The sequence below is a fragment of the Dermacentor albipictus genome, unplaced genomic scaffold, assembly GCF_038994185.2.
Source record: "Dermacentor albipictus isolate Rhodes 1998 colony unplaced genomic scaffold, USDA_Dalb.pri_finalv2 scaffold_17, whole genome shotgun sequence".
Lineage (NCBI taxonomy): Eukaryota > Metazoa > Arthropoda > Arachnida > Ixodida > Ixodidae > Dermacentor > Dermacentor albipictus.
Window position 1 is genome coordinate 6325974 of NW_027225571.1, and position 26096 is coordinate 6352069.

Below are 26096 nucleotides of genomic sequence, written 5' to 3' on the forward strand. Positions count from 1 at the left end.
GAGTAGCCTTTACGGCTACTCAATCTATTAAATAGACAGAAACATGGAAGAACTGATATCAGTTTTTTCGGACAGAACTTTTGGGACATACGAGTGTATTCTTTTATGAAAAAATACGTATTTTACTTGTCTTGACAGTGCGTAGCGTTCAAGAATTCGTTTGCGGCGTCTTCGGCAATAGCAATGCGGTCATTATTCACGTATTTGATCCCTCGACAAATTTCATAATGAGGAGGCCGAGCTGCAACGTGAGCCCCCCCCCCCTCCCCCGAAACGAAATTTCTGGCTACGCCACTGCCCACCTCGACTTTATATGAAACATCATGGCGACGGCGGAAATTCGTTTTGAGTGTCCATATAATTGCTATCGCAATAAAATTATCGCTCTTTCTCTCTCTCCAGTACGCGTAACAATATTGGTAAAGTATCGAATGCTCACTTAACAGAGTCTTTGTCAGTATGTAAGATGGAAAAAAATTATTTTCCTTTACCAGGCTGTGTCACTTTATTAGCAAGTGCGCTCTTGCGTGCCATCTTCCTGCTCCGGTTAGTCAGCAGTGAGAAAAATCAGTCACGAACGCCTTCGACATGTTGCGCATTTTTAAAAGAAACTGACGCGCCGTGCGAAGCCGCACTGCTGCTCTCTGCGAGTGACTCTCGTTTTACTGCTTCTACCGTGCAGCCGCCGAGTGGTCAGCACCCGATGCCCACCATGGCGGGGCACCCGAACGCTCCGGCGAACGCGGGCAGCGTCATGGTGGCCACGCGACACGCCGTCGCTGCCGCCTCCCAGTGGCCGCGCTGGGGCACTGCGCAGAAGGTGTGGCCAAAGCGGAGGAAGAAGAGCTGCCTGAGCGACCTCTCCTGCGCGATGTTGGCGTCTCGGAAAGCGGACGCCCTGAACGAGACCTCGGCGGCCCAGCGGACCTGGACCGCGTCCCGCCACCACGGCTCGTCGCCGGACATTTCGATGCCGGAGGTCTGCTTCGCGTAGGACGCCAGGCAGTGCGTGTGCTCAGTCAGGTCCCACGCCGCGGAGGAGTTGGCGTGGCTGCGTCGAGAGGAGGTTCATACGTTAGCGAAAGACTGGCTGCATGATGCCTCATGCAATGCGGTTGCGGGTTCCCGAATTGACAAACGCTAATTGTCCGAAAATTTCACATGGGGCACCGTGTTCGAACGCTCCATGCACTTCTTGTGCACTGCGCCGTACCATTCGCCTTTGAAGTACATTCTAAGGGAAAAATTTGGCACCTTTGGGGCTATCTTCTCCCCCGGAAACTTTATTTATATCATCATCATCATCAGCCTAGTTACGCCCGCTGCCGGGCAAAGGCCTCTCCCATACTTCTCCAACTACCGGTCATGTACTAATTGTGGCCATGTTGCCCCTGCAGACGTCTTAATGTCATCCGCCCACCTAACTTACTGCCGCCCCCTGCTACGCTTTCCTTCTCTTGGAATCCAGTCCGTAACCCTTAATGACCATCGGTTATCTTCCCTCCTCATTACATGTCCGGCCCATGCCCATTTCTTTTTCTTGATTTCAACTAAGATGTCATTTACCCGCGTTGGTTGCCTCACCCAATCTGCTCTTTTCTTATCCCTTAACGTTACACCCATCATTCTTCTTTCAATAGCTCGTTGCGTCGTCCTCAATTTCAGCAGAACCCCTTTCGTAAGCCTCCAGGTTTCTGCCCCATATGTAAGTACTGGTAACACACAGTTGTTATACACTTTCCTTTTGAGGGATAGTGGCAACCTGCTGTTCATGATTTCAGAATGCCTGCCAAACGCACCCCAGCCCATTCTTATTCTTCTGGTTATTTCAGTCTCATGATCCGGATCCGTGGTCACTACCTGCCCTAAGTAGATGCATTCCCTTACCACTTCCAGTGCCTCGCTACCTATCGTAAACTACTGTTCTCTTCCGAGACTGTTAAACATTACTTTAGTTTTCTGCAGATTACTTTTCAGACCCACCCTTCTGCTTTGCCTCTCCAGGTCAGTGAGCATGCATTGCAATTGGTCTCCTGAGTTACTAAGCAAGGCAATATCATCAGCGAATCGCAAGTTTCTAAGGTATTCTCCATTAACTTTTATCCCCAATTCTTCCCACTCCAGGCTTCTGAATACCTCCTGTAAACATGCTGTGAATAGCATTGGAGATATCGTATCTCTCTGTCTGACGCCTTTCTTTATAGGGATTTTGTTGCTTTCTTTGTGGAGGACTACGGTGGATGTGGAGCCGCTATAGATATCTTCTAGTATATTTTTACATATGGCTCATCTACACCCTGATTCCGTAATGCCTCCATGACTGCTGAGGTTTCGACTGAATCAAACGCTTTTTCGTAATCAATGAAAGCTATATATAATAGTTGGTTATATTCTGCACATTTCTCTATCACTTGATTGATAGTGTGAATATGGTCTATTGTTGAGTAGCCTTTACGGAATCCTGCCTGGTCCTTTGGTTGACAGAGGTCTAAGGTGTTCCTGATTCTATTTGCGATTACCTTAGTAAATACTTTGTAGGCAACGGACAGTAAGCTGATCGGTCTATAATTTTTCAAGTGTTTGGCGTCCCCTTTCTTATGGATTAGGATTATGTTAGCGTTCTTCCAAGATTCCGGTATGCTCTAGGTTATGAGGCATTGCGTATACAGGGTGGCCAGTTTCTCTAGAACAATCTGACCACCATCCTTCAACAAATCTGCTGTTACCCGATCCTCCCCAGCTGCCTTCCCCCTTTGCATAGCTCCTAAGGCTTTCTTTACTTCTTCTGGCGTTACCTGTGGGATTTCGAATTCCTCTAGGCTATTCTCTCTTCCACTATCGTCGTGGGTGCCACTGGTGCTGTATAAATCTCTATAGAACTCCTCAGCCACTTGAACTATCTCATCCATATTAGTAACGATATTGCCGGCTTTGTCTCTTAACGCACACATCTGATTCTTGCCTATTCCTAGTTTCTTCTTCACTGTTTTTAGGCTTCCTCCGTTCCTGAGAGCCTGTTCAATTCTATCCATATTATAGTCCCTGATGTCCGCTGTCTTACGCTTGTTGATTAAGTTAGAAAGTTCTGGTAGTTCTATTCTAGCTGTAGGGTTAGAGGCTTTCATACATTGGCGTTTCTTGATCAGACCTTTCGTCTCCTGCGATAGCTTACTGGTTTCCTGTCTAACGGCGTTACCACCGACTTCTATTGCGCACGCTTTAATGATGCCCATGAGATTGTCGTTCATTGCTTCAACATTAAGCTCCTCTTCCTGAGGTAAAGCCGAATACCTGTTCTGTAGCTTGATCCGGAATTCCTCTAGTTTCCCTCTTACCGCTAACTCATTGATTGGCTTCTTGTGTACCAGTTTCTTCAGTTCCCTCCTCAAGTCTAGGCTAATTCGAGTTCTTACCATCCTATGGTCAATGCAGCGTACCTTGCCGAGCACGTCTACATCTTGCATGATGCCAGGGTTTGCGCAGAGTATGAAGTCGATTTCATTTCCAGTCTCACCATTCGGGCTCCTCCACGTCCATTTTCGACTAACCCGCTTGCGGAAAAAGGTATTCATTATCCGCATATTATTCTGTTCTGCAAACTCTACTAATAATTCTCCTCTGCTATTCCTAGAACCTATGCCATATTCCCCCACTGACTTGTCTCCAGCCTGCTTCTTGCCTACCCTGGCATTGAAGTCGTCCATCAGTATAGTGTATTTTGTTTTGAGTTTACCCATCGCCGATTCCACGTCTTCATAAAAGCTTTCGACTTTCTGGTCATCATGACTGCATGTAGGGGCATAGACTTGTACCGCCTTCACTTTGTACTTCTTAAGTTTCACTACAAGACCTGCCACCCTCTCGTTAATGCTATAGCGTTCCTGTATGTTACCAGCTAATTCCTTATTAATCAGGAATCCGACTCCTAGTTCTCGTCTCTCCGCTAAGCCCCGGTAACACAGTACATGCCCGCTTTTTAGCACTGTATATGCTTGTTTTGTCCTCCTAACCTCACTGAGCCCTATTATATCCCATTTACTACCCTCTAATTCCTCCAATAACACTGCTAGGCTCGCCTGACTAGATAGCGTTCTAACGTTAAACGTTGCCAGGTTCAGATTCCAATGGCGGCCTGTAAAAATGAAAGTTACACCTTGGTGCACCACGGCATTTGCATATTGCACATTATCGGTTGTGCCACACAAGCTACAACCTTTTTCTGGAGCTCTGGTTTGCCCGGTGGACGAAGGAGTGAGCACGTCGGCAGCCGTCTCACTTTTCCACTCCCCCTCAATGTGATGCACCAGCGTCTACATGCACCGTGCGAGGCGACTCACCTGTGTCCACCCGAGCCCTAACCGCGCCTGGCGCAACAATTCAGAATTGCCTCGCTGGGGGCTTACTGCGGTTTTCATGGATGCGATGTGCTAGAAATGCAATGCGATGTAACGCTATCGCAAACCTATACAAACGCAGCTATAGCTTACCGATAAGATAGTCGTTATATTTCGCTATGTGGCACTTCCTATACGCGAACAGTGTACAAGATACAATGCTGCGAGATTGGTTGCGCAAAGGAAAGGAAAAAATGCAATGAAGTGAACGTTACCTTTCGTGCAATACTGTAAATTTGTGCAGATAAATATTTAATGACTTCGATAAATCAGAATAGTTAGAATTACTAGCTCGACTGCATATCTCACCACATCTTTTCAAAGCGAATGCTCATACCTTCGTCGCCGTCATCCTGTAACGTAAATAGTACCAATGTTTCGTTTTATGCGGAATGCTTTCTATAACTGTCATATCTAGGCTGCTGCCGTTTTTCCTGATATGCTACGTGTCTAGGCGTACATTAGCAGCAAGATAGTTTTCAACGATAGTTCTGCCAATTACGTAAAATTTGATAATTTACTTTTTATTTAATAACCCAATGTGTATGTATATATATATATATATATATATATATATATATATATATATATATATATATATATATATATATATATATATATATATATATATATGACGTTTTAGGAGTTCTGTATTGCTACAGTTGTACAAAAATCCTAAAATCTTAAAAGTGGCGTTACTTTAGATATGTACGACCTTAAGATGTGTTACGAAAAAATTGGGCGTGCCACTTAGCACCATTCTAAAAGTGTGCCTCTAGCAGTTCAGCACAACCTTAGCTGAAATACCGAGGTATTCTTTAGCATATTTTGGGGACTGCAGGGTATCTAGAAGGTGGTGCTCGTTCTATAATTTCTATTAATCAGACGTGAATTCATTATTTGTCAGCGTCAGTTTCGCAATTGCAACATTTACGTAAAGTTTGTAATGACACAAATAATTTGCATATTTATATGATTTTGACCGCCTGGGGTTCTTGAACGTGCATCCAATGCACGGTACACGGGCGTTTTTGCAGTTCGCCCCCACCGAAATCCAGCTGCCGCTGGTAGCACAATTTTGGAACGCGCCGATTTAATGAATACATACGATGATAGGAGAGACGCTGATTGGCTCGCACATGTATACTACACAAATACCTGGAGAGCGCCTTTTGTTAAATGCCAACTGGCTATATGTAGTCGTAACGAACTAAGCCTAAAAGCGGCAGCCCTTTCTTGTGCAGGACGGAAGTTGTTTTTTTTTCTTTTGTTTTACTTCCCTTACCAATAACACCTCTGCTGGCGCCACGATACGCAGCCCTTGCCTACTGAAGTATGTCAGCCAGGCAAGCGCTATTTCTTTAACAATATCACCCGAGGCTCGCGCGCTATGCCGACGCAAACACTGCGAGCGAAGCACTTGCACATGGCAATGTATAGTCAACGTCTATCGAAAAAAAATGACAAAGAAAAAGATCAGCCATGACGCCAGAACCTGATGTAGTCTGACGCATTTCCCAAGGCTTGTTTGGGCTGGGCACCGTGAATGGCATAAGGCATGATATGAGGGTGGTGGTTCCTTCGACGGCACCGTAGAGTCGACAGTGAACAATTGTTGACTTAGCGATGGTTTAAGGCCCTAAATATTATAATATATTAATGAACTATACCTGCCGACAAAATCTGCGAATGGTAAAGTGGCTTGGTTCTGTACCTAGAATTTAGAGTTTCTGTTTTAAAGCAAAATAAAAATAAAAAGGGGAAGGAAAGGGACTGGACAACAGTTTACACCGAAGACAAGGTCTTCTGGGGTGCATTAGCCTACCATGTGACTTGTTTAGGTTGCATGACTTTCGTGATCGGCCCACATTAGAGACTGCACATCATCCAGGATCGGCCTATCTGGACCATCTGGGTTTAATTTCGGCCTGTTTACGCTAATTACGCATCATTACTACACCGTACATAGCGTTACGCTAATGTATGGTCCGTATTTTTCGTTGCAAGCTTCATTTTGACGTTTAGGTCCATTCGCTTGCTTTCAGTATTATATCAAATATTCACCAAGATAAGTTCCAATAGAATAAGAGCAACACTTCACTTCAGTGAACCAAAGAAACAAGCTGGCTTCAAGAAGAGATATTCTACAATGGATCACATCCAGGTCATCAATCGGGTAAACGAGAAATCTGCAGAGTACGATCAGCCACTCTCTATGGCTTTCATAAATTATGAAAATGCATTTGACTCACAGAGATACCACAAGTCGTACAGCCATTACATAATCAAGAGGTACAGGAGGAATACGTCAATGTCGCCGTAAATATCTACAAATAACCCACAGCTACCTTGGTACTCTTAAAGAAAAGTAGACAGTTACTTATCAAGAAAGGGGTCACACAAGGAGACAAAATATATCCGGTGCTATTCACTGCATGCTTGGAAGTAGTGTTCGAAAGCTTATGAGTGAGGATCAATGGTGAATATCTCAGCAACCTTTGGTTTACAGATGACATTGTCCTGTTCAGGAACACTGGGGATGAATTACGACAAATGACTTGGGGCCTTAACAGAGAAAGTGTAAGAGTGGAGTTGAAGATTCGTATGAAAAGACAAAAATAAGGTTCAATAGCCCGGAAAGGAAACATGAGTTCAGGATCGCCAGTCAGCCTGCAGAGTCTGTGAAGGAATACCTTAATCTAGGTCACTTACTCACAGGGGACCCTTATCATGAGAAGGAATTTTAGAGAATAATAAAAAATGTGTTGGATTGCATACGGTAGGCATTGTCAGATCCTGACTAGGAGCTTGCCACTATCATTGAAAAGAAAGGTGTAAAATCAGTGCATTCTACCAGGCTAACATATGGGGCAGAAGGTTGGAGGCTGACAAAGAAGCTCGAGCACAAGGTAAGTACCGCGCAAAAAGCAATGGAACGAAAAATGTGAGGCGTAACGTTAAGAGACAGGAAGAGAGCGGTGGGGATCAGAGAGCAAACAGGGATAGCCGATATTCTCATTGACAATGAGAAAGAAATGGAGCAGGGAAGGCCATGTAATATGCCTAGGATGGATGACCGGTTGACCATTAGAGTTACAGAATGGGTGCTAAGAGAAGGGAAGCGCAGTCGATGGCGGCATAATACTAGGTGGTGTGATGAAATTAGGAAATTTGCAGGCTCAAGGTGGAATCAGTGTGTGCAGGACAGGGGTAATTGAATATCGCAGGGAGAGGCCTTCGTACTGCATGGGACATGAACATAGACTGGTGATGATGATGAAACTAAATTTACCACACAGGCAAAATGGCGATTGGCGCGAATATGCGAGCCTACATGCGTTTTGTTGACAGGGCACTCGCAAGCTCAGCGTCAGATGCCAGTATGATACCCAAGGTATCTTTTTTTTCTCATTTGCAACCGATTTCCTAGCCGCTGTGAGAAAGACTAAAAGCTGAGAAAAAGGCTTGAGGGGGGGGGGGGGGCGGAGCGTGGTTGTAAGAGGAGGGTTCTAGGAGGGCCTGGCCAGGGCTCTTCTAGTCCCTGTAGCGGCCACTGTGTTCGACGAACTAATTCACTGTTGTAACGCAGGACTGTGTCTACCTAGTCCTTTTTTTTATAATTTGAACATACGTACTCGCATAATGTTAGAAATCAAGTTTCATTATATTTAATGCGAATATTAAGTACTCTCTTATTTCTGAATAGTCACACCGTCGTATGGCGCTGTGTACTTGCTAGACTGCTGTCGAAAACATTGTCATCCAATGCATTGACTAGGACTACGGCGCTGACGAGTTGAAACTACTGTCTTGTAGCACTTTCAGAGTCTACGAAACAAGTGAGCCAGAGATTCACTGAAAAAAAAGCACGGTAAGCTGGATGCGAACAAAGGTTCCTATAACGTAAAGCTGGGCGCTATAGCGTAAAGCTATTCCAATTTTGCAATCAGCCTTCCGCGATTGGTCAAAAACTTTTTGGACCACCGCCCTTTCACCTGTCTGTCACGCGATGTCACGAAAACCGCAATAGCTCCCCATCTGATATAACGTGTACACACGGATTATGCATGGTTTGATCGAACAAAAGAAAAATAGTTATTACTGATTTGACGCCTATTCGCCATTAGCCCTCGGCCATCGGTCAAAAGTTTTCGGGCTGCGCCCACTTCACCTGCCTCTCACGCGAAGTCGCAAAACCGCAAAAACCCACCGCGTCAAAGTGTCGTGTACGCGATAAAGATGCAATAATGTGCGGAACAAAACTGAATTTTCTTCTGAATAGCCGCAGGCTGCCCCGTTCCGAAAGGAATAGAAGATGGCTGCCGCCGATCGCTCAGGCACTGGCTTCTCGCCCCTGTCGAATAGCAAGGGCTTATTTGCGCGTAATAAAACTTTCTACGTGACCGTGTAACATTTTCGAGCACTTTCGGCCCGTTCACGACGTCGTTCTGCCAACTCTCCTTTGCTGAGGATCCGTTTTAGCGTCATCATTAATTCCGTTGCATGCCGCCGCGATTTTCGATCAGCCACCGCAAGGTGTGTAAGAGAAATCGGACAAATCACAGACGCCGGCACCACCCTCTCCATCCGGTTATCGATTTTGCGTGCAGTGCCTCGGCCCCATTGAATCCCTCTCCGCATGAGCGTGCTTCTTGCCTCTTGTCAGCTAATTAGATCAGATATCATCATCATCATCATCATCATCATCAGCCTGGTTACGCCCACTGCAGGGCAAAGGCCTCTCCCATACTTCTCCAACAACCCCGGTCATGTACTAATTGTGGCCATGCCGTCCCTGCAAACTTCTTAATCTCCTCCGCCCACCTAACTTTCTGCCGCACCCTGCTACGCTTCCCTTCCCTTGGGATCCAGTCCGTAACCCTTAATGACCACTCATTAAAGCCACTCATTAAAGGCAATGTCTATCGTTTTTAAAGCAAATTGACCTTCCATAAACGAGGAGAGCGTCTGATTGGTCTGTTCAGACAACACTGCGGGTGACCACCCGATGCTTGCGTCGGTCGTTACGCGAACTTCGCGCAGGAGATTGGAATAAAAGCATTGGAATAGTTTTACGTTATATGGCCCAAGTATCCAACGAAAAGAAAGCAGTTCGAATGGGAAAACATAATCGCCGAAGAAGGACAAATTTTCGAGCAGGAGTTAAGAGCGGCAAAAGTATGCCGAATCTCGGAAAAGAAAAAACCGAAAACACTGAAGCCTACTTATGACTTACACTTTATCAATAACCTTCAGCCTGATGCTTTCCATGTTCGGAGTTACCTGTCGTTCCCAGCGCCGTGCCACGGCCATCCTGCCCAAAAGGCTTGCCTGGCCAAGTAGTACCCGACAGTGGCGTAGTTGAGCACGACCTGCGCCGTATGCGCGTAGTAGAAGTCGGGTATCAGGAGGCGTTGAGCCACTTCTCGGTCACTCCACTCCGCCGACAGCGCGTCAAAGTCCAGCAAAGGCCTCGCGGGACTGCCCCCGCCGGCCGTAAAGAAGACAGCGTTGACCACGAAGTCCGACCCGTAGTTGGCCTCCACCGTTGTTATTGTGTCGTTGTTGAGAGGATAAAATGTAAGGAGAAAAATGAGAGAGGTCTGTCCTTTCTGTAACCCAGGGGCATTTTAAACGTTCAACTTATTCTGGGCCTCATCAAGTTTTTCTTTAGCGTGTGGATTTAAGCAAATGACGGACGTTCGGGATGTTAAAGGTTGGACGTGCCGCAGCAGATTGATGCAAAGACTCTAAATTGCTAAGTATGTCGTTAAATTAAATTGTGGAGGTTTACATGCCAAAACAATAATTTGATTTGAGGAATTCGGTAGTGAGAGGCCTTCAAATTCATTCCGACCACCTGCGGTTCTTTAAAGTGCAACTAATTCACGGTACAAGGGCGTTCTTGCATTTCACCCCCATCGAAATGTGGCCGCCGTGGCCGGGAGTCGATCCCGCACCCTCGGATTAATAGCACAGTGCCATTGCATTGCATTGCCGCTACACCACCACGGAGTGTGGAACATGTCTTCCCACCTTGTACTTCATTGATGAGGCTTTGTAACTGACATATTGTGTCCTTTCCATAGTATTGCACCAGTGCGTGTGTGTGTGTGTGGGGGGGGGGGGGGGGGGTGTTGTTTATCGTTTGTCAGAACAACGGTGTACACGGCGCCACGAGAAGCGAAGACACCTGTTGTAGAAAAGAGTAATAAAAAACTAGTACAATAGAAATACTGTCTGCAAAAACACAGCATATTTAAACACGGTGATAAAGAACCACAATATCACAGCACTAAAAAACAGAATTTCATTACAGTTACGTTCTTACATATGAGATTCCTTTGTAAAACACTGAGATTCAGTATTCACAACCTCTTCAGAAAATAAGTTCCACTGAGATGACGAGTGGGAAAAAGACTATTTTAGTAAATTGGTTCTAGATTTTATTTCCCATAGTTTCAATTCGTGGTCTCGTCGTTGAGAGACGTAGTGTGGTGTTAACGAGGTCGGCTCCCGTCCGACGACGGCAAAAATGCATGCTGCTGGCCGAGCCCTGCCGAGGACATAAAAGAACGCCATGCTGCTTCCTCGTCGCCAGTCACGACGCAGCCGACCTTGTTCACCGAACGCACGCTTGAGGGCAGCGCAATAGCACTGCGCAAACACTGCGTCACGTGGCTTTTTTTTTTTTACATTTCGCGGGCTTTCTTTTCAAGCCGGAACAGAGGACTACGTGAGACGTATCGTAAAGGAAACAACTAGATCGGTACTTTCTGAAGGCGCTCTACACATCTGCGTATCACACTTGGGGTCCTCAAGCAGTAATTAGAAAGTTGGGTAGTTAAACTTAAGTAGTGAGTTCTGGGGAGAACAAAAAACATTGCCTAAGTTACTATGCACTATTGCGAATAGTATGCGTTCGGTTCAATGCACTTCCGATGGGCCTTTCATTTTGAAATTCTTGGCTCAAGTTATGTGGGACACCCTGTATATCTTGCTATGTTGATGCCATTGCGCTCGTAGATATTGCTAAAAAATTTCAGACAAAGGCAGCGCCTTCGGTGGCTCAGCAAAGGCTGATACAAATTTGTGTTCATTACTGTGACGCTGCTAAAGCAACGATAATTAGTGATGCTTAATCTTGCAGCACGATTTTGTGTGCTTTGCACGGATCGTTTATGTTCTGCTTATCAGAGTAGCAAAGCACGCAGGCGTAACGAAAGAAAGAAAGAAAGAAAGAAAGAAAGAAAGAAAGAAAGAAAGAAAGAAAGAAAGAAAGAAAGAAAGAAAGAAAGGAAGTAGGTCGTAGTCAACAAAAGCATTTCTACTTGTAATGCGTGACATTCCAGTCGCGTACAACCTTCCACTATTCCTACCCACATTGCTACATTATATTTTCGTCTACGCATTTTTCGGTGCAATAGCGTCAAGCAATGTCTTAGTGACAATGTTCGCAAAGAGTTAAAGTACTCACTTCGCGCTGGGTAAGTGGCCGCGACCATCTTTCCGTAGTCTAGGGCGCCACCTCGGGTTATTTCTAGCACCTTGTCGGCCGCCTTCAGCACGTCAGAGAGCATGCGCCTCAAGTCGGCACCAGTGTCCGAGCCTACCAACTCGGCCGTCATCCAGCGCTGATAGACATCTCCGAACATCGTTTCCACCGCCGTCACGCAGAGCTCGTTTCTGATGTCGTCCTTGGGTATACGACGGTGGACTCTGGCCCGCTCTTCCAGTCCGAAGAACTTGGCGAGCGGCACCAGCATCAGGTAGATCTTGGTCGCCATCATGTCCTCTTGACTGGACAGTGAGTCCAAGATGGCTCGCACACCGGCGATGTTTGTGACGCGCGCCTTAATGGGCAAAGCCATGTGTTCTACGGAAGAGTAGGCAGTGAACACTTCGGTCCAATTCCACTTGGACGAGTCCAACTCACTCAGCCCGATTTCCACTGGAGGCGAAGTATCCGTCTGATTAAACACAACATCGTCCAGTTTCACTATAGCGTCAACCATCTGGTCGTCGCCCGTGGCGCCGTCAACCAGATTGGAGCGTTGACGGAAGCCATAGTTTGGGAGCAATGCCTTGACGGCGTGAACCACGATGGCGCGACGAAACCCTGCTTTGACGTGATGCAGTATGGCTGTGCCCGGCGAGATGTGCACAACCTGCGCCTTGTAGGCGGCATAGAGGACTGAGTCTAGCCGGAAATTTAGTAGGTGGGTCACGGCCAAGAAGAAGGACTCCTGGAACGTCTTGGCCTCAAGCCAGAGGTTTGTGTAGATGTTAGCAGCTTGCCATGCTGTCATTAAATTCAGTGGCTGCGATTGAAATAAAAGGTCACATTTGATAAGCGATAACATACCTTAAATTTTATAACAGCAGATGGTGCCGCGATAATCGTTCACATTGCGTTGTTGCTACAATTGTCGTGTAAATGGCACCACTTTCGTGCGATGAACCACACTCTGCCAATACAGTTGGCTCGCGGTAGGTGAGGAATACGAGAGTTCTGCGCTTGCAGCGTGGCATTTGCAAGAGGTGGTTGCTTTGCAGGGAACCGTCAATGCCTTATTAATTAGCAATGATCACGCTACTACGGGCTCGTCCCTGACTCAGCAACCGTAAACGGATATTTGATGTGACTCGTTCCAGATCTCCGCATGGCGTGTTGTAGGAACCAGGCACGTACCCAGGATTTTTTTTCGGGGGGGGGGGGGGGAGGCCCACCACCTCCATCATGATCATGATCATCATCATCATCATCATCATCAGCCTGTTTTATGTCCACTGCAGGACGAAAGCCTCTCCCTGCAATGCGATCTCCAATTACCCCTGTCCTGCGCCAACCGATTCCAACTAGCGCCCGCGATTTTCCTAATTTCATCGCTCCGTCTAGTCTTTTGTCGTCCTCGATTGCCTTTTCCTTCTCTTGGTAACCATTCTAATGGTCCAACGGTTATCTAACCGGCGCATTACATGACCTGCCAAGCTACATTTTTTCCTCTTGATGTCAATTAGAATATCGTCTATACCTGTTCGCTCTCTGATCCAAACTGCTCTTTCTCTCTCTTAACGTTATGCCTATAGCAATCTTCCTTCGATCGCTCTTTGCGTGGTCCTTAACTTGCTCTCAAGTCTCTGCCCCATATGTCAGCACTGGCAAAATGCACTGATTGCACACCTTACTTTTCAATAATAATGGTAAGCTTCCAGTCAGGAGCTGACAATGTCTGCTGTATGCGATCCAACCTATTTTTATTCTTCTGTGAATTTCCTTCTCATGATCAGGGTTGCCTGTGATTAATTGACCTAGGTAAACGTGCTCCTTCGCAGTCTCTATTGGCCGACTGGCGATCCTGATCTCTTGTTCCTTTGTTGTTGTTGTTGTTGTTGTTGTTGTTGTTGTTGTTGTTGTAGCCTGTGGCACGTGTGCCTCCTACCCACGATGGGGGATTGGCCAAGAAATGGGTGGATTATTCCAAAATAATATAGAGCATAAATTTCCTAATATCTATTCGAATAGCATTGAATAGAGTTGAATTACCGGCTAAAATAAAATGAGGAAGGTGCTGTTGAATGAGGAATAATTAATTTAAAAGTAATAAAAAAATAGAATTTAGCAGGGCATTCGTTTAGATTGTGTAAGGAATGTTTGGACAGCGAAGCATGCATCCCTGTGGCTGAATTCCAAAGTGGACGCCCCGAACGAAAGAATTGCAGGTTCTGTCCAGTCCAGGCCAATTCTTCGAAAAGGTATATCCAACAATGTTTTTCTTAACGCAGCAAAGCGGCGGCAAGATAGAAGAAAGTGCTGTATCGTCCCCTCCTCCTCACAAAAAGAACAAAGGGGAGAGGGAACCAAACCCGACTTGTATAAATACAAATTTTGGGAGGGAATGCGGCAGCGTAATTTGGTGAGGCAGACCTCAAGCATCTTTGTGTAACAAGATTCGCTATGCCAGGGACATGCCAGGTGTTTATACACTGGAGAAGCTGTCAAATGTGGGTTTCTGGGTTTCTGTGGATTTCAAATGTGGTTTCTGTCAAATAGGAGTTTCTGTATCCTGTTGATTACTGTTTCTAAGTGAGGTATCGTGACTCCTCTTGGTACTGTATACAGGTCAGCTTAGAATTTTTCCGCTGCTTTTACTATATCTTCGAGATTGCTGATGATATTCCCCTTTTTATCTTTTAGTGCATACATCATGGTTTGTCCTATGCCAGGTTTCTTTTTTACTGATTTCAGGCTGCATTCATTTTTTACGGCTTCTTCAGTGTTTCTCATGTTATAGTTTCGAATAGCAGTTATTTTCGCCTTGTTGATCAGTTTTGACAGTTCCGCGAATTGCGTAACGCTGTGCGGCTGCCAGTCCCATACAACCGCGTAGAGCGCAGGACTCTGCGATTCTAGACGTACTGCGCTCACCGCGAAAGGTTAGAAAAACACCCACATAAGCACAGCAGAGAAGTGGCTACGTGAGGCGGTTCGACCGATAACTGTAGAAGCGTCATTCAAAACAAGTAATTGTTCTCCACTTCCGGCGGCATTTTCTCTACTTCCTTTTTCAATAAAAAGATGTTGATCCATAAATAGTGTCATAAACAACGCTTAACTTTTTTTATTCGTTTTTCTTGCAGTTTGGTTGTTCGCTTGGTTCTCTCTCTTAGTAAATCACTTAATTTCTCAACTCCTTGCGATTTTTGTTTCCAGTTGCCAATTTTGCACGAAAAGTGCTATACAGTCAGGGAAAAACAGACCAGGTGACGGGCGACAGTCATCTTGCTGATGGATTTAAGGGTTATTGCAGGGTTTCATGATGGACGCTCTTTCACATTATTTTATTTCCCACCTTATCTAACCCATATCACGTGTATATGGTTCCGGGCATCTGCCAGCGTCGCGGCGAGCCGTAACTCAAGAAAATAATGAAGCAAAGGGAAAAGGTTAACGCAATTGGCGTTTTCTCCAGCCGCAACTCGTTCCATGAGAGTACAGACCAGCTGAGTAACAGCCGCATCCCTCTCCTGGTCCCAGGATCAGCCTAAACAAAGAAAGATGAACTAACAAAAGCAACAGCTATGCGCGTGACGGTTGAATAGATGGTGACAACTGAAGGCATCTCGAGGTAATCGCGCGGGTGCGGAATCTATGAGAAACCTGTCCTTCACATTACAAGAGGTGCCGATAACTACCGCCGTCTAAAAGGAGTGAAAAAGGCAGCCTAATGCTGACCGATGAACAGCTGTCAAGTCTCAACATTGATCTGGTGGCGTTTTAGGAATGTGTGAGGAGCGGTGGCGTGGTTGGGGAGGGGGGGGGTTATGCCACTTGATTTCGGGGGGGGGGGGGGGCGGGCCCCCCCGGGCCCCCCCCTGGGTACGTGCCTGGTAGGAACTAAGTAGACCTTCACTGTATGCTGCCGAAAGGTATGCACTTGAACAGGACCGCGACGAAACGTAAATAAAATGAAATTCCTTCTGCAGCATGCGGCTTAAAATGATAATTTATTGCTCTACATACCTGCACAATTTCTCAAACGAATCACCCACCGTAGCGGCTAAGCAGCTATGGCGTGGCGCAACTTAGCACAAAGTCGAAGGGTTATAATACGGGCTGCGACGGCCGCATTTCCATGCAGGCAAAATGCAAAAACACCCGTGTGCTGTGCATTGGGGGCACGCTAAAGATCCATGGCCAAGTGGTCAAGAATTTCCGGAGTCCCCCCGTACAGCGAGTTTCATAATGCTTCGCCGAGCGTGAGCTTTGGCAAGGAGAGCGTTCTTTCGTTCTCTCGGTTCTCTCTTTTTTTCTTCCTTTCCTTCTTTCCTTCTTTCTTTCTTTCTTTCTTTCTTTCGTTCGTTCGCTCGCTCGCTCGCTCGTTCGCTCGCTCGTTCGTTCGTTCGTTCGTTCGTTCGCTCGCTCGCTCGCTCGTTCGTTCGTTCGTTCGTTCGTTCGTTCGTTCGTTCGCTCGCTCGTTCGTTCGTTCGTTCGTTCGTTCGCTCGCTGGCTCGCTCGCTCGCTCGCTCGTTCGTTCGTTCGTTCGTTCGCTCGCTCGCTCGCTCGCTCGCTCGTTCGTTCGTTCGTTCGTTCGTTCGTTCGCTCGTTCGTTCGTTCGTTCGTTCGCTCGCTCGCTCGTTCGTTCGTTCGTTCGTTCGTTCGTTCGTTCGCTCGTTCGTTCGTTCGTTCGTTCGTTCGCTCGCTCGTTCGTTCGTTCGTTCGTTCGCTCGCTCGTTCGTTCGTTCGTTCGTTCGTTCGTTCGTTCGCTCGCTCGTTCGTTCGTTCGTTCGCTCGCTCGCTCGTTCGTTCGTTCGTTCGTTCGTTCGTTCGCTCGCTCGCTCGCTCGTTCGTTCGTTCGTTCGTTCGTTCGCTCGCTTGTTCGTTCGTTCGCTCGTTCGTTCGTTCGTTCGCTTGTTCGTTCGTTCGTTCGTTCGCTCTCTCGCTCGCTCGCTCGCTCGTTCGTTCTTTCGTTCGTTCGCTCGTTCGTTCGTTCGTTCGTTCGTTCGTTCGTTCGTTCGTTCGCTCGTTCGTTCGTTCCTTCGTTCGCTCGCTCGCTCGTTCGTTCGTTCGCTCGCTCGTTCGTTCGTTCGTTCGTTCGTTCGTTCGTTCGTTCGCTCGCTCGCTCGCTCGCTCGCTCGCTCGCTCGTTCGTTCGTTCGTTCGTTCGTTCGTTCGCTCGCTCGCTCGTTCGTTCGTTCGTTCGCTCGTTCGTTCGTTCGTTCGTTCGTTCGTTCGTTCGTTCGTTCGCTCGCTCGCTCGCTCGCTCGCTCGCTCGTTCGTTCGTTCGTTCGCTCGTTCGTTCGTTCGTTCGTTCGTTCGTTCGTTCGTTCGTTCGTTCGTTCGCTCGTTCGCTCGTTCGCTCGCTCGCTCACTCGTTCGTTCGTTCATTCGTTCGTTCGTTCGTTCGTTCTATTCGCTTACACTGACAATCATTGTCGATGGTTTCTTCACAATTTGTTTTTTGCTCCAGACAGATCATTCAAATTTTCTCAGTACACGAAATTATGAGGACAACGGTAAAATAAAGCTAGCGACAGCCAGACACTGGGGCAGCCATAACTTTGTTGGTGACTCTTCCCGGGAGCGTGAGGTTGTCATTCACGGTACTTTCACGTAATCTTCATGCCTCTTTCGCCTCCCTCTATGCAGGGTAGCCGACCTGACACGACCTTGGTGAACAAACCTTCTAACCTCTTTCCGCCGCTAAACTGGATACCACCGCTCATTAACAAGCTGATTAAGGAAAGCAAATCATCCTTTGGTACTCGCCTACATATCCATGAACCAGCGGGTAAATAAACAGCCCGCCAATTGATCAGTTAATTCCACTTCGATAGCTGGGATTATCTCATTGCCAAAGCCTTCCCGTCCGCGCCATTACACTAGCACACTACTACAGGGCACGTCAAAAAGAATCCTGCTGACATTTTTTATTACAAGGGGGCTCGCAGCATTTCACAACAACACACTTACCGCTGCTCGTATTTGGTGCCCTCACCATGGGCCAAATAAGCACCTACCGTCTCAGACCTCCCGTCTTCCGAACACTTTACTGGAACAAGCGTAGCTGCGTATAGTGTTGCGACTCGGATGAACTAACTTGCACCATGCTTGTACTCACCTTGTCAACGAAGAATGCCAGGCACGATGCGTAGACTTTGCCCATGTCACTGACCTGCTCGTCAGAGGTCGCCGATCCCTGCGCCACGCGCAACAGGATCTCGTTGGAGGCGGCCACGTAGTCGCTCCTCAGTGACGCCATGTACGATACGTTGCGATCGGCGGGCGACGTCCAGTCTGACTCATTCGTCGTGGCCGGCGGAAACGATCGCCAGTGGCCACACGCAAACACGTAGAAGTTGGTGCAAGGGTTGGCCGAAACGTTCATGGCGGCGGCGATGAACTTGATGGCAATAAGGCAGTCGGGAGAGTTACAATGCTCGTCCATTTCCTGAACAGGGGGCGAAGAAGAAGTCGCTTTTCTAATTGGGTCCTCAAAGATTCGAATCAAAGTAAGCAAATCCCATATCACCGCCACTGCGCAGCGACCGATAGGTACAGTCTCCGAAAAATTGGTGATGTTTAACACCTCAAAGCAGCACAGAAGCCATGAGAGACGTCGTAGTGAAGGGATCCCCGGATGCAGTTTCACTAAGGACCTTTTTTCTTGAGTGCACCGCAAGTTTTGTGAACGAATATTCGCATATCACTCGCGCGTGATTCCGGTCCCCGTGGTACCCGGCAATGGAACCAGAGCTCTCGTGCTCCGAGGCAGAGCTTCGTAGCCCCTACTGAGCCACTGCGGCGGGCCACCGCCCAGTGGCTCAGTAGGGGCCATCGGGTACGGGCCCAGAGCCATCGCGCATTCGCGGAGTCGCCCTAGGCGGCCATTACAGGGAAGCCTGTGAACTCGTTATGCACGAAGCCTGAACCGTGTAAAACGAATGGTGACGTGCAGATTCTGCCAAATTGCATTGATGAATTAAATACCGACATGCACATCCCGGACAAGTTCAGGGAGTGTAGACGAATTCAATCGACATATCCTAGGTCAATCTGACCCATTTTGGAAGGGAAACGTTGTAGCGCGTCTATGTGCCGAAGAAAATCTTCCTTCAAGTCCTATACCAATGTACAAAGTAGGTATGCAGTTGTGTAATGCATAGTACGAAGTTCAATACTATAGCAATGGGCAAAACAAGCAGGGATATTAGCCTGGAAATCTCGCGATATAGTCTTGGCACTTCGTTCCCTTTACTTGGCGCTGCAGCTGAATCATCGTGGAATTCACTGTATACATGTCGCCTCGCACCTTTAGCCAGGTAGAAGCCGTGAAAGCGGCGCCATCCAACTTGTGCGCCGCGATGAGCCGCGCAAGGAGCGCCATGACGGCAACGAACGCAGCGCACAGGATAGTCACGAGGATGGCGCGGCTCATGTCCGTGCGGTTAAGGCCCGTGGTCTCCGTCGATTGGCCGCTCTTGCGAGCTCCACCAGCGGAGATGCTGGAGCCGCCTTCTTCCGACAGCACCTCAGTCGCACTCCGAGGAGTCTTAGTAACGGCTGGACTCTCCACCTCCATGGCAGCCTTCTGCGGCATGACCTGAATTTGCCAATTCCGCTACGCTGTACTTGAAAATGGGAAAAGCCGAGGGCATTTCAGAAAAATTGGGCGTTTGGTGAGTCGGCCCATGACCACTTAAAAAACAAAGCCGCACGAAAATCCGAATGTGTATATATATATATATATATATATATATATATATATATATATATATATATATATATATACATATATATATATATATATATATATATAGCTAATTAGTGAGATTAGCCACTTACGCTTTCATTATTCACTTTAGGGCGTGATTTGCAATTGCGAAGCTTAACCCGAGAAGCGGTGAGGTCATGTTGGCTTAGGAAAAATCATGTGACTTATATATATATATGTAGCTAATTAATGAGATTAGCCAATTACGCTTTCATTATTCACTTTCGGGCATGATTTGCAATTGCGAAGCTTAACCCGAGAAGTGGTGAGGTCATGTTGGCTTAGGAAAAATCATGCGACTACCACCACTTCGAAGTTAGCCACCCCACGATGTGCGTAAGAACGCAGTTGGCATTCCAGTTGCTACGAGGTTTGCTACGAGGTGACTATTAGCGGGAATCGCAGTCACATTGGGTCCAGCGCAGAAAGCAGCCAAGCAATTCCAGCCAAGCGCCAGCGCGAGCGAGAACAGCGACACCGACCCTTGAGTACCGTGAAAAGACCACCGTGAGTAGCCTTCCTGGTGACTCACGGTGACGATACGATAAGGGGATCATAATAAGGTTTAAGCCGGTTGACGTGCACTGACTCACGACCGCGATGGCGCAAGTCGTCAGATGGAGTAAAGAGGTTCGACCACATAGTTGATAGCAGGTGTACAGGCGACGATCTGATAGGGTCCGTGGTATTGTGCCAGCAGCTTAGACAAAAGACCGGGAACATGAGGCGGAGTCCATAACCAAATGCGGGAGCCAACACAGAGTGGTAGCGCTCAGGTCGTTGTCATGAAGATTCCGCTAGTGAGCTTGACCCTCCGTCGTGAATCTACGGGCAAGTTGGCAGCATTCTTCAGCGCAATTGGCTACTTCTGATATGGGCCTAAAATCGGAGGCGTCGGGTTGGTACGGCAATGCTGTATCGAGCGTGCACAAGCGTTCTCGTCCGTACAACTAGAAGAACGGCGAAAAACCTGTGGTCGCTTGAGTCGCGGTATTGTAAGCATAGGTAACAAAGGGGAGAGCCATGTCCCAGTTGGAGTGATCCGACGCGACGTATGTAGTGAGCATGTGGCCGAGAGTGCGATTGAAGCGCTCACTTAATCCATTGGTCTGAGGATGGTACGCGGTAGACGTGCGGTGGATGACGTGGCATTCGGCAAGCAGATCTTCAACCACTTGGGAAAGAAAGACACGCCCTCTGTCGCTGAGGAGTTCTTCAGGAGTGCCATGTCGAAGCACGAAATTGTGCAGAATGAAGAAAGGTACCTCGCGTGCTGTAGCGGCAGGAAGGGCGGCTGTCCCAGCATACCGGGTGAGATGGTCAACACCAACGATTATCTATTGGTTTCCAAACGTAGTGCACGGGAGTGGGCGGGAAAGGTAGATGCCGACGCGATCGATAGGCCGCGCAGGGCAAGGTAAGGGCTGAAGAGCGCCGGTCGAGCGTTCCGGAGGAACCTTGCGTTATTGGCACGCTTCGCAAGCAACGATATACTTGAGGACAACGCTGTACATACCGTGCCAGTAGAAGCGCTGGCGCAACCTTGCGTGAATTTTCACCACGCCTGCGTGAGCACTCTGTGGGTTGGCATCAAAAGCAGCGCAGATGTCGGAGCGCATGTGACGTGTTATGACGAGAAGTTACTTGCGACCATCCGGTATATAGTTGCGGCAGTAGTGAAGGTTGTCTCGCAAGGTAAAATGAGAGGCTTCATGGCGCAGCGCGCGGGAGGGCGTGATGGTGGTAGAATCGGACAAAAGGTCGAGCAGAGCAACAATCCCCGGATCCTTCCGTTGCTCCTAATGCATGGACTCGACGTTGAGCGCAGAGATAACGGTGTACTGTGCCGAGAGAGATGCTGTATCATGGAGTAGTGGAGAACGAGAAAGGGCGTCCGCGTCGGAGTGCTTGCGGCCAGACCTGTACACTACGTGGATATCATACTCCTGCAGCCGCAGTGCCCAGCGACCAAGGCAGCCCGAGGGGTCTTTCGAAGTTGGCAACCAGCAAAGAGCGTGATGGTCCGTGACGACGTAAAAGGGTCATCCGTAAAGTAGGGTCGGAACTTCCCAATCGTCCAGAATATGGCCAGGCACTCTTTCTCAGAGGTTGAATAGTTAGTCGCGGCCTTTATGAGGGTTCGGCTCGCATAGCTGACAACGTACTAGTTATAGTATACTCTTTATAGCCCATCTGCCAATGCATTGATTGACAGTATTGAGAATATAAAATTCGAGTGGAGAAATTCCCCGTATTCCATATGCAGCTTCTGTAGATGCATTCTTATGGTAAACGCTGTTTCTCCTGCTTCCCGAACCGCTCATTTAAACAGAGTGTATATATTGATTGAGTAGGTTCATTTTTGTGTGTGCTTATGCTCTTTGTTTTGGATACTGTAGTTTCATCTTCTTCATTTTTTTTGTACTGTATTCCATGTTGTAACCACTCCTGCATGGGCCCGACAAGGGCCTGCAGTATTGTAAAATATTAAACTGAATAAATACTCAGGCTTGCGTTCCGCGAGCACCGCACTAAGGCCCCCGCCACTTGCATCTGTGTGTGCATCTCTGTAGGCGCCCGGATATCGCAGTGCCGCAGTATCGGAGGAGATGTGAGCAGTCGGCGTAGTGTCTGGAATGCATCATCACATTCGGGAGACCAGAGGCCATATAACTTAAAACTATTCCAATATGTTTTTATTCCAATCTCCTGACGTCCAATTTGCGTAACTGGCGACGCAAGCATCGGGAACTCATCCGCAGGGTTGTATGAACAAACCAATCAAACGCTCTCTTCGATCATAGGAGGTCACTTTTGTTTGCTTGAAAAACGAATACCATTGCCTACACTCAGCCGCTTGTCTTATCTGATTGGCTCCCAAGAGACGAGGAGCACGCTCAAATGGAGAGAGATTCGATGGGGCCGAGCAAGTGCACTGAAGAAAGATAACCGGATGAAAAGGGTGGTGCAGCCGTCTAAGATTGGTCCGCTTTCTCTTACTTAGCTTGCGGTAACTCGTCGACAATCACGGCGGCATGCAACGGAAGCTTAAGAATGTGGCTAAAACTGATCCTCAGAAAAGAAAAGTTGGCAGAATGAGGTCGTAAACGTGCCGAAAGAGCTCGAAAACGTTACAAGGCCACGCAAAGAACGTTTTATTATACGCAAATAAACCCATGCTGTCTGGCAGGTGCGAGTAGCCAGTGCCTAAGCGATCGGCGGTGGCCATCTTTTATTCCGTTCGGAACGGGGCAGCATGCGCCTATTCAGAACAAAATGCAGTTTCGTTCGGGATATTAATGCATCTTTAACGCGTACACGTCACTTTGACGCCGTGAGTATTTGTGGTTTTGTGACGTCGCGTGACAGGCAAGTGAAGTGGGCGCAGCCCGAAACTTTTGACCAATAGCCGAGGGCTAACGGCGAGAAGGCGTCGATTGAGAAATAACTGTTTTTCTTTTGTTCGGTCAAATTATGCATAATCACTGTGTACACGTCATATCAGATGGGCAGCTATTGCGGTTTTCGTGACGTCGCGTGAGACAGGTGAAGTTGGGTTGGTCCAAAAAAGTGTTTGACCAATCTCGGAGGGCTGATTGCAGAATTGGAATAGAAAAGTTTGGAACAGTTTTACGTTATAGCGCCCCAGTTAGACATGTCGGTGCCAACAGTGAGAGGGCTCGTCAAAGGGGCGATAACGGTCGCGAAATCGTACGCAAAGCGACAAAAATAACAACAAAGGCCGAAGAAGCTCCGGAGGTTCTTCAGTGACGTCGGTTTAGGGAATTCGGCGACACCTCCAAGTTTCGCAGGATCATGGAGGACGCCATCTTTGGATACAACATGGCCCAAGATTGTCAAGATGCGAGCTGCAAAGCGACGCTTTTTGATATCCGACTGAGTACCAGGGTTTCTAAGGCATGTCAAAACTTTGTGGAGACGAGAGAGGTGCGTCGAAAAATCTGAAGAAAAAACGACGATGTCATCGAAGTAGCACAAACATACGCTCCATTTTAGACCGCGAAGTATGGTATTCATCATGCGCTCAAAAGTTGTAGGTGCATTGCAGAGTCCTAATGGCATGACGTTAAATTCATACAGCCCATCAGGGGTGACAAACGCTATCTTAGGACGATCACACGCGGACATGGGACCTTGCCAGTAACCAGATCTCAGGTCCAATGACGAGTAGTACTGGGTGCCTTGTAAACAATCAAGTGCATCGTCAATTAGGGGTAAGGGGCAGACATCCTTCCGTGTTACTTTCCTGAGGCGGCGGTAATCGACACATCATCGAATAGAACCGTCCTTTTTACGCACTATCAATACTGGAGGAGAACATAGACTTTGGCATGGTTGAATGATGTCACGCTCGAGCACGTCATTCACTTGATCGTTGATTACACAACGCTCCGCCGCTGAGACAGGATAAGGGCGTTGTCTGAGATGAGGCTGGGACCCGGTGTCGATGTGGTGGGAAACACTGTCCGTACGACCCAACTCGCCTTCCGTACAGTCGAAGGAATAGAGGAAACTATCTAGGTGGGACAGAAGTTCGTCGCAGTGTTCAAGGGAAAGGTTGTCGTCAGCACCCTAATCAACATCTCGGTAGGTAAGCCGGAGCTCTTCGTAAGTGGTGTCATGGCGTCCAGCGAAAGTCCAGAATGGGAGACCAGCACGTCCAAACAATGCGATATGTCAATGGGTTCGACACATCCTCGGCATGTAAGTTTTAACGGGTTAACCCGTTAAAACTAACATGCCGAGGATGACGAGGCCACCTTCGACGAAGATAGATCCTCCTATCGAAACGTTGGCAAGCATTTTTGAGGCACCTTATCCCGATTTGCAACCTTTATACCACAGGGTGCTATTCCATCTGTCAGCCCCATTCTTGATCAACTGTATCGAAGTATTTTGAACGTTGTCGCCGATTCGATACCGTAATAGTTTAGTCTCATAATATATGCGCACGCGACATGAATATTGTGTAACATTCTCGAATCCACACTGGTGCGAGCGATTAATATGGAATGCATACTGTGATTCACATGTATAAATACTGGACGTACTTGAACAGTCATTCAGATTTTTTGACCGACTGACGACTGTGAATGCCGCTATCGTTGTGATACCAATGCTGTCTTTCTAAGCACAAGTACGCCCAATAGAAAACTCATTCTTAACTCATATGCCTATTAGTAAAGCGTGAAAATATCAGTATATCAGTATGTATAGATCGATGCTCTAATGAAGTGTGCCGTTCAATAGACTTAAACTTTTACTTTTATGGTCAGCCGCAGTGCTATTCGGAATGCGTACCTGCTCAGAATATTTGTCTTTCTCAGTCGCTGAGCTGAGCAACTCCGTTTCGGTAGTTTGTCTCTCCTGATCCTGCAGCTGAGGAGCGAGCAGTCGCTTGTGCATCAGTGGCGTTGCGACTGCTTCGGGCTCCTCGAGGACAGCCTCTCTGTAAGAAGGGCGCCAGCCGGGCATGGCTCGCTTACCAGGGGATTCGCTTCTAGGGGACTTCTCGCGGTGGCGCCGGCCTCTGTCTTCAGACCGCCGCTCGTCGTTATCCAATGTTTGTTTCTGCCGCGCGAGTAAATCGGGTTGCTCCGCGGGATGCTTGATTGCAGACCCGTGTTGCACATCGTCCATTGAAGCTGCCTTGCCACCAGTAGTGAGGCGAGCGTAGCGGGCACGTCTGTTGACTCGCCCGCGGGGCGCGGCCATTGTCTTCCTACCTGGTTCCTCGTCTGCATCTGGCTGGTGTCCAACAGCATTTCTCTTGCTTTTATCGCGTGGGCCGTTGTGGACGTATATTTCACCGCTATCATTGGACACATTCGGTGTCTCCGCAGGCACGGCAGTTTGCTTTCGGGCCCGCATCGTTCACTTCGTTTCTGTCTTCGTCCGCAGTCTCTTCACCGGGTGCTGGTGTTAGAACGAACGCGTGCGGCAAACCCAGCGTTCTCCGCAGGGCCCGAATTCTTGAATAATCGTGATGATTATGATTATTACGAGACCAGATGTGGCCTGTACCCGTAGTGTGTAAAGTGCCAAGATTGGGGGAGTTTAAGAAAACGCAATAAAATAATAATAATAGCAGTGTTAATAATAATAATAATAATAATAATGATAATAATATACATGAAACGAAGAAGAAGGTAACGTAAATGTTGTAGCTAGAGTACACCAAGTAATTGATTAATCAGTCCAGATAAATGGAAATTAGATTTAAAAGGAAGAAAATTGAGAAAGGTTCATTCTATGATTCAGCGAGAATTCGGAAGAACGATAAAAAGGCGTGGTTTCATGCGGAAGACAAAGCATTGATTGCGACAGCAAATTAGCAGACAGCCATACGAAGTAAGTAAGACAGCCATATCAACTTGTAAATATTCCCTTCATATCTAAATTATTAA

The 26096-nt window shown here is 47.5% G+C and overlaps 1 protein-coding gene across 6 annotated transcripts; it reads right to left on the bottom strand.

Moving 5' to 3' along the window:
- Positions 1-468: 468 nt before the first annotated feature.
- LOC139051972 (uncharacterized) lies at positions 469-25619 on the bottom strand. Of its 6 annotated transcripts, XM_070529027.1 has the most exons (7): positions 25176-25619; positions 24991-25068; positions 19207-19497; positions 18016-18345; positions 11872-12715; positions 9631-9766; positions 469-1051 (listed from the first exon to the last, which is right to left on the bottom strand). In XM_070529027.1, exons 1-7 carry the CDS (start codon positions 25515-25517, stop codon positions 694-696), a joined length of 2379 nt encoding a protein of 792 aa, XP_070385128.1. In that variant the 5' UTR covers positions 25518-25619; the 3' UTR covers positions 469-693. The 6 variants fall into 6 exon arrangements, 5 of the variants coding, with proteins under 5 accessions (XP_070385128.1, XP_070385129.1, XP_070385127.1 ...); XM_070529028.1 differs by lacking the exon at positions 24991-25068; XM_070529026.1 differs by having other exon boundaries at positions 19207-19485; positions 24991-25619.
- Positions 25620-26096: the final 477 nt, after the last annotated feature.